Source organism: Pseudochaenichthys georgianus, chromosome 15, assembly GCF_902827115.2.
Source record: "Pseudochaenichthys georgianus chromosome 15, fPseGeo1.2, whole genome shotgun sequence".
In the NCBI taxonomy this organism is placed as follows: domain Eukaryota; kingdom Metazoa; phylum Chordata; class Actinopteri; order Perciformes; family Channichthyidae; genus Pseudochaenichthys; species Pseudochaenichthys georgianus.
This window is the reverse complement of record NC_047517.1, coordinates 29473839-29483127: the sequence shown is the minus strand read 5'-3', so window position 1 is coordinate 29483127 and position 9289 is coordinate 29473839. Positions and strand designations below refer to the sequence as shown.

Genomic DNA, 9289 nt, shown 5'->3' with positions numbered 1-9289 from the left:
GGTTTAAAAAGTGACTTTAATTGCAAGAATAGACCAGGTATTTAGATACAATATAATATTCCTATTAGAGATTATCTATATAAGTATAAATACATATTTGATATAAACTAAAAACACTGGAGGGGAAACATGAATTAACCTTGACTTCCTCTATGGCTAATGCTGTCTGTCAGGCAGGTCCTGTAGCCTAGTTTACGACACTGTTGTCAGTGTATTTAGATGGCGTAGGGCGGTGGCCAGTGAATGAATGATCAAAGCCTGAACGCTTGATGGGCGGTGCATGTGCAGTATTTACACTGGGTCGCTCCGCCCTGTAGCAGGAGATAGAAACTCTGTGGGCCGGTGGAGGGATGAAACAAGTGAAGGGGATGTAGCAGACAGGCTCACATTATTAACTCCACCTCACGCTCGCCACCTCGTCGGCTCCACTCCGCTCACTCCGCTGTAGCATCCTCCTTTTAGCAGAAAAGGACGAGCGATCCTTAGCAGCGCTGCACCCGTGCTTCATGGCCGCGACCCTGGCGATGAGCGGCGGCGGGCAGGAGGACCCCTTCTACCCGCTGCAGAAGGCGGCTCTGCCCGCAGGATTCCCCCTGGAGGACTCGCTGTTGTTCGGCTTGGACTGCAAGATCACAGAAACAGACAAGACTGGACACAATGACTACGCACAGGTAAACCGGGTAGAAATCAAACCGACTTGATGTATTTCATTGAATGGGCGTGGCAGATAGGTTGTAGATCCAGTTTTTAGCTGGCGTCTAAATTTCCATCGGCCTAGCTGATGTTAACCTCCACTTTCTTTTGCACTATTTTCGGTGATTAGCGAGCAGGCTGCGGCCAGCTGGACGGAGCCGCTCCGACTGCAAACGCAGTCACCGCATGTTTTCTCTGCCAGCCAGTTGGCCAGCAGTTGTTGGTCTCACCCCCCCCCTCACCATCATACCACGCTGACAACAACTGACTCCAGCTCCGGACAGAAAGCTCCCGGCAACTCTGTCCCCAGTTAGCAGGAAACTTGTGCAGCAGAGGAGAGAGTGCAATATAACAGCTGGTGGATCAGGAGCCTAGAAATAGCAGCCCATCCCCAGACTACTGCTGCTGCTGCTGCGGATAGAGAGGCATGGGTGTTTCCCTATTCCCTTTCATGTTGCTGTTTCATCCTCTGCTGCAGGGCTTCTCTAACTTTTATACCTGCCTTAATATTCACAGGAAATAGACAGAGTGAAAAAGGCCCTATATGACATCAAGTTGTCCACCTATGATTCCAGTTGGGTCAGCCCGAGTTTGCTTCTTTAGTCTGTTGTCATAGTTGCAGTTGTGGATATTTATTAGGGTTTTTTCTAGTGGTGTTAGTTCTTATTTCCATGGTCTGATTCTCAACTGTTGGCCTCACAGCTGATGGGTTCCTGAGTTCAGCTTCGCAGCCAGAGAGTGAATGTGGAATGTAGGAACTGCCTATTGATGACTACTTGATAAATGTTTTAGCGGTGACTGTCCTATCAAACCTTTGTCTTCTCTAAATAGCGCCTCAGAATTGTTTCATGGTAGCTCTTGAGAAGCAAGCTGAAAACATTTGATTCAACTAAAGTTTTCTTCAAAATGAAATGTCTCTAAACTAGACTGTTTTGTTTGTGTTTCTATCTACAGGCAAAGTTTGAGATGGACAGGTACCTCTCCCCTCAGTCTCTACCACTTCAAACTCACTCGGAAAGCCAGCAGAAGAATCAGAGAGACTGTGTGTCCGCGCTGGATCAGTTCTTCACTGACAACCATACAGGGGGCCCCTACACCCTCAACATGAATCTTTACCTCCCCGACGCCGCCTACCTGAGGATGGGCTTGTGTCAGCAGGTGCGGCCGCCTCAGCAGCAGAACCACACAGGTCTCACCCAAATCAAAACAGAATCTGCTCCCCCGTGTTTCTCCCCCAACATCCAGCTGCACTGCTCCAACACAACGCCCACCAGTAGCTGCAGCACATCTGGGCATGGCCCCGGCAGCAGTGCCATGGAAACCTCAGCCATAAACATGACGCTAACAGGGTTGCCGGACTTCACCAGTGTTTTTAACCATGCGGGAGGCGGTGACGAGTCGGTACCAGAAGTGTTCATCAAACAGGAAATGCCACCGCAGTTTGAACAGCACGCTCTCCACCACCATGACAACAGCGGCTCACTGTTTCAGCTACTGAACTCCGGCTTGGACCATCATCATGGCAATGGTATGGAGGCTCAGCATCATCATCACCACCATCATCATCAGCAGATACAGCACACTTCCACAATCCACACACCTTTCCATGACATGCCGGTAGCTTCTTCTGCATCTCAACAAGAGCAGACAGCCAAGCCTGCGTACTGCGGCCTGGGTGGCCGGGTGTACACACACCCTCACGCTCAGGCCCACCCCCACTTCCTCCAGCACCAGACGCCCTACCTGCCGCCCTCTCCCCCGAGCTCGGAGCCCGGCAGCCCTGACAGGCAGAAGGAGCTGCTCCACACCATGTCCCCTCCTCCCTCTTATGCAGCCACCATCGCCTCCAAGTTGGCAGGCAGCCCCCCTGGGATAGGCCCCGGCCCAGGACCAGACAGTTTAGCCCTCCCCCTCACCACAGCTCCCACTCCGTCCCCAGGCCAAGCTTCAGGCGTTCCCCAAGTACCTGCAACAACCCCAACTCCAGCCCAGAACACCATGTCTGCCCGCTACAACCGGAGGAACAACCCCGATTTGGAGAAACGACGGATCCATCACTGTGATTACCCAGGTCAGAACAAGTACACAGCTCTCTGATTCTTCTCACTGTGTTTATTCTTAAATTGAGCTGTGGTCAGGTGAATATTTGGTCACTCACAAACTGTAAGAAAAAACAGATCTATTTTGAGACACCCGTGCATTTTTGAAAAATGATATGTTGTGTGGAAAAATATTTCCCAGGCTTGAGTCACGATATGTACTACAGCCACGGCAGTGTGCACGCTGCACTAGCATTACAATATTTTGGCAATGCAGAACATCAATCACTGCCTTACAGTTAACCTTCTGGTATTATAACTACCTTGCTTTTATTAACTCACTCTCGAGCTCTCACACATTGTTGTGGCTTTTAAGACATTGCTGGTATGATTGTGGAATGAACATGCGTGGGTGTAAGTAATTGAATGTTCTCCTGAAGTCATTTGATCTTCTCTCCACAACAGGTAATTTGCATACAGTCACACTTTAGACAGTTGGTTCAGATTGCACTTGTGCGATGTGCAGCTACTTGTAGGACATGTAATGTCAACTAGCCTGTGGCAGCGTGTAAAATAGGATTAAGCCGAGCCTCCTGCAGCATGTTACCACAAGTCAGATCTATCATATCCACACAAGGACACATCCACACTCTAACCAAGTGTATAATATTAGTCTCACTGCAGCAGCTGTTCATTCCTTACATGTTTTCAATATGTGAAATGTAATATTTTCATTTAAAGCCAGAACAGATCAGAAAAACATCTTTCTAAATCAATCAAAATCCTAAATCTTTTCAGAATGTTTCCGCGCACACTGTTTATTTTGTGAAAAGGGTCTTGTTTTTCTGTATTTAAAATATTTCGACTTGTATGTCAGACTTGGATGTCAGAATATGTTTAGAAAAAGAAACGTGTGATTATTGGCATGCAGTTTATTTTTAAATACGCCCAAATGAAAACAGTTTTAATACGAGAAGCATGTGTGCCCCTTATTTACACAGTCACGTGTACTTTTGATAAATCAGAATAGCAAAAACAAACGTTTACAGCTTCTGTTGTTCATTAGTTCACATTTCTAGCATGCCACTACTCAGCACATTGGGTAAACGCATATCTGACACTTCTGTTTGTGTTTATCCTTCTCTCTGTTGTCAGGCTGCAAGAAGGTCTACACCAAGTCGTCCCATCTGAAAGCCCACCTCAGGACCCACACGGGTAAGACATTCCTCCAATTAATGCATCTTTTTTAAACGGGGAAAAATACGCTGCCCACGCGACTTGTATTTCGGTATCTGCACTGGCACCAAGTTGCTAGGCAGAGTGTTGTGTTCCTGGCATGTGTGTGTAAATGTATCCTGCCCCATTCCCATCCTCTGCCCAATATACTATTCCATCAAAACAGGTGGAAGTGACACACTTCTGCCAGGGGATGACTCTCAAACGATGTGCTCAGCGTTAGATGCATGGTGCCGTCTCTCCTAGGACCTGTGAAGACATCAATGTTTGAATGCCTTTATTATTGTGTGGATCTTTGAAATTATAAATATGTACAAAAATACCTTCTTGTTCCACTTCGATCCTGGGCAAAATCAACAAACAAGGGCTTAGGTGTTGGGCCCCACCTCACTCCAGCTAACAAAACAAAGCTTCTGTTGATATCTACGCTCTCCTCACTCGTATGGATACCCAAACACACACCAATCTCATTCTTACCACTTTAGGATCCAGAGTTTGTTCCACTTATGAGTCTGCACTGCTTGTTCAGAATACTGTTGTGGGTGTGCGTGCCTCACATTTCGTTTTTGGGAACATGACACAACAATTAAATCTGGCGTCATTCATGCTGCAGGCTGATTGAGGTTATTGCAGTTATTATAGACCGCAAGATGAGGGCACGCCATGTAAAGAGGGATGTAGCAGCAACTTCCTCATCCTCTCTGCTTTTGTCAGGCCCACTTAGTTATTTTATCCCCCTTTTCCCATCCTTTTTATTCATCTAATCAATCTCTTTTCTCTTTTGTGCCATCCTCCCACTTTCAACACTCCCCCATTTCTATCTTTGTCTGTTACTCATTCTACTTATCTTATTCAGTTGCTTGAATGCACACACACACACACACACACACACACACACACACACACACACACACACACACACACACACACACACACACACACACACACACACACACACACACACCTGTCAGTAATCTGGATGAGATGATTCCTAATGCGTTTTTGTCCCTGTGGGAGTTCCCACTCTAATCTCCATCAACATCCATTACCCTGATTGTTTGTGTGTGTGTCGCTGTGTGTGTATTGTGAGTTGTTCACTTTTTTTGTGTGTTATTTTATTGTCTCTCCTATTTGTGTTTGAGTTTCAGGTGTGTGTTCCTCAATTTGTTGATGCTGTTGTTCATTTAAATGTCATAATGGCATTACTGTCGTTGTTTTAGCGATGCTGCAAAGCTTGCTGTGCCTGTGTGAGGTTTTGTTCACACGGACGACAAAATAAATCCTATTGTGTTCACTTAACTCTAGTGGTATTCAGCATGCAGACATATTTATATTTAATTCGTCCAGGTGCCGACATCTCTTTCTGCTTTTACCACATTTAATTGAGGAAAAAAGGATTATGTTTTTGGTGCTTTGAGATTCAAACAATTGTGAAGCAGTATTTGCCAACTTGAAATTGAGCACCAAATTCAAATAAAAAACTACTGAAAGAAGAAAAGGGATCATAATTCTTTATCTTTTGTTACCTGACAGAGCTAAATGCATAGACCTATTAAAAAAATACTAGTACACATAATTGTGTTTCCTGCAAAGTTTTGTCCTTGGCTGTGATACACATGTTGTTCCATTAATTAAATAAATAATGTCACAAGTATGTATGTGGGTGGTTTGCAGAAATCTCAATACCTGGGCCGATAAAAACTAAAATGATCTGCATGGATAGTCACCACTGGTTGATCGTGCCGTGAATGAATGAGACTGTTCACACACGTTTTCCCAAAGTACCTGGCACTATATGTAAACATTATTGGAATGACAGACAAACAAACCACATCTGTCAAAGAGAAACGCACAATAGCCAAGTCAGACAATGCTGAACGTGGGAAACATGAGCAGCGTTTGTGCTTCATAAATGCCTATGACAGCGTGATGACTGTATGTATGTATGATGGGATGCAACTTTAGCTTTCAGTAGAGCCTGTTTTGCCTGTTGCTCCACCCAATTGAGTAAGTCATGTATTGCAGGGAGTTAATGTTTGTACTAATAATAATTAGTTTCTTTGGTTCTCATAATCACATGTTGTCATATCTGTTATTTGCTGAAGATCATGTGATTTAACCAGAAATTCAGCTCAGTGATGCCATTTGTTTTTTTTATTTAGTCAATTTATTGAACATGTTGGAAACAAAACAAACAATAATATTAATTATGTAATTAATCAAAGAGAAGTAAAATAAAAAAACTTTCAAGCAAATTCTAAAATAGCCGGTCATGTTCAAAAAGGGCAAGAAGAAGCTTAAAAGTGTTCTTGTCCTCCCCCCTCTAGCGTACATTGTTCATGAAAATAAATGTTTAGGTCATCGTCATCAACATTCGTGATATTCGATTCATTTTTTTTAACAAATAATTTCTTTGTACAAAACAAACAAAAAAAATAACTTTTACAATGACAAGAAATAGCAAGCATGAGTTCACAGGTCCTGCTTATAACCATTCAGGATTTGGTTTCTAAATAATTGTTTTCGTTTTAGATCAAGTTTAGATAAAGGAGCGGCAGCACTCATTCAGACTTTTTCTTCTTTACATCCTGCAGGTGAGAAGCCGTACCGGTGCACGTGGGACAGCTGCGACTGGAGATTCGCCCGATCCGACGAGCTGACGCGCCATTTCCGGAAGCACACGGGCGCCAAACCCTTCCAGTGCGCCGTCTGCTCGCGCTCCTTCTCCCGATCCGACCACCTCGCTCTGCACATGAAAAGACACCAGAACTAGCAGCGTTTGCGCACGCGCGCACACATACACACACACATACACACACACACACTGCAAACACACAAGCACTATGTTGACACACACAGCACTCACTTCATCTTCCACAACGTTACAAGCTGCCTGATGACACCACAGCTGCTCCTGGTGCTGCTATCCTGTGCTGAAACCGTACGATAGCCTAACAAACATGTTGCTTTTTAAACGCGAGTGGGACGAATCGGAGGTTGTAAGGTAGAACAATAATTGCCAGATGTAGTTCCTGGTCCCTTAACCTCCAGATATACTTAGTATAGATTTCTTTGGACAAACACAGAGAAGAAAAATTATAACAAAAAGAAAATGGTAGCTCCAAAATGTGTCTCAAGCTTTTTTTTGTTGCAAAACTAGTCAAACCACATTTTTTTTTGCTCCATGGTTTGTTAGTTTGCTCATATAACTGGAACATCCAGGTTTGAGTTTTTTCCAAATCCTTCGGTTTGCACTAGAAATCTTAAATCGGAGCCTTTTTTGGCCCATGCATCTCATTCACCACTGGAAAGATCCTTATCACTCCTGGACTGAATATTTGTGAACGCCACAGAAACCTTTGCTGTTCAGATATAAAAAATTGAAGGCATTTATACTCTGGAGAGGGAAGATAGTGCAGGAAAAAACGAGGGCGGGGTGGAGATGAAGAAAGATTTTAGTTTTTATAGAGAGGAGATGTGAGGACAGAGGAAGGTGGATGGATGGTAAAGAGCAGCAATTAGGTGATACATTATTCATGATGTCTTTTGATGGATTTCCAACCAGAGAAATGTAAGCAGAACCCGTAGACATATCTGAGAATTAATTCAGTTAAAACTGAATTTGACTTTATTTTGATGCACAAGCTTGAATTAAGCGTCTTCAAAATACAATTACCCGTACATCTATCTCATCCAGCCTTTTTACGTTCAACGTTTTAACCAAAGTATGATCTTCATCCTCAACACCTTATAAAGTGCCTCCTCCTCTGATTTGTATGTGTTTTTGTTAAGTGGTAGCAGAGCTGTGATCAATGTAGAAAGTCCTTTTTAAACACACTTGGTGCTGTTTTTATTTCTTAATCTATTGAAAGCTCTAAAAAAAAAAAAAGTGAATTATTTTTAAATGACATTTAAAAATAATTCATTCGTTGTGATTTAACAGATTGGCTCAGGCCACTTTACGGACTTCCTGATGTTGATTTTTTTTTTTTTTAATGAAATGACAGTCAGTCTTCTCTCTGACTCTGTACACAACTAATTACATTGAGGTTCTATCAGTCAATCAAACACGGACATATGTTTTGTTGAAGGAGAAGTTCACAATATTTAAAGTCTTTCTTGAAACAACATGTCCGTATATTGCAAGAGTTGTTGCTGCAAGTGTTCCTGCAGCTAGCCCCAATCAAAACATGTTCAATGTCAATGATGGGAAACAAAACTAACAATATATGTGAAACAACATGATTTTTTTCAAAATAATCAGGGCAAAATAATCAAAAACACTAACTTTGTAAGATACCCAGCTGATTTTGATTGATTGATCTCAAAGAGACTTTAGTTAAACTTAGGAAGATATTTATTTTTTCACTAAAAAAGGATTTTGTTCCCCATCGCTTTCATTGAAATTGCTTTAGGGAAATGTCAAGTCACACTGACTATAATGGACTATTTTAATTGACATCTGGACATGAGAGTATTTTTAAAGACCGAACAAATGTGAACATTTCAACATACGCTTGTCCGCTTTGATTGTGTGATTCTGCCTGCACCTATAACTGTATTTGTTCATTCACTGCAGGTAGCATACATATGATATAGCACTGTAATGTATCATGGTAAATCTGACTATTTATTTGTGTAGAACTGGGGGTTGTATCAGATCAACCGTCTTTCTCCCCAGCAAAAATGCCTTAATGTAAATATATGCACTGTAAATAAGTATTGATTTTATTTTTTTTTAAGTTTCCCTTTTTTGTCATTGTTTTGTAAACAAAAGGGCACAAAGAGGAAAATGCCCTGCATCCAAAAATATTTGAGCCTGTTTTTTATTTTTTTTATTTTGATGCCATTGTTTTATATATTGTCCTTCCAGCAACTTATTTTGTAGACTTGTTTTCTTCCTAGGTAAACGTTCCAAAGACAAAAGTTGTTTTTTCTTCAACTGAGTGAAACCGATCCTAATAAAGTCAACTGACACTTTTACATATGTGCTGTTGTGCTGAAGTTAATGGGACATTTCTTCTTTTACCCGCTAAGAATGACTGAATTTCAGTGCTGTACTCATCAAAGCATGCGGTACATTTAAGTGTTTTTGTCCATGAGGTTTGTATTAAAGTACATTTTGTTCGAGTATGATATTGTTTACAGACCGAATGTGGTGTTTTTAGAACAAGCCTTGACCAGGCCTAAATGAAACAAATGGGACATAACCACATTTCAGTCTCTTATAATCAAAACATGTTTTTTGTGTTGCGCTGATCCACTGTGTCAGGAATTCTCTGCCGCGATCCGACATGCTTAGAAGGTCAGTTTCAGTAAAG

At 42.3% G+C, this 9289-nt stretch overlaps 1 protein-coding gene across 2 annotated transcripts; it reads left to right on the top strand.

Annotated features, from left to right (window-relative positions):
* The first annotated feature begins 248 nt into the window (after positions 1-248).
* klf5a (Kruppel like factor 5a) lies at positions 249-8955 on the top strand. Of its 2 annotated transcripts, none has more exons than XM_034100068.2 (4): positions 249-671; positions 1648-2764; positions 3888-3947; positions 4135-4729. In XM_034100068.2, the coding sequence occupies exons 1-4, from the start codon at positions 507-509 to the stop codon at positions 4212-4214; spliced, it is 1422 nt and encodes a 473-aa protein (XP_033955959.1). In that variant the 5' UTR covers positions 249-506; the 3' UTR covers positions 4215-4729. The 2 variants fall into 2 exon arrangements, with proteins under 2 accessions (XP_033955959.1, XP_033955958.1); XM_034100067.2 differs by lacking the exon at positions 4135-4729 and adding an exon at positions 6563-8955 and having other exon boundaries at positions 253-671.
* The last annotated feature ends 334 nt before the right edge of the window (positions 8956-9289 follow it).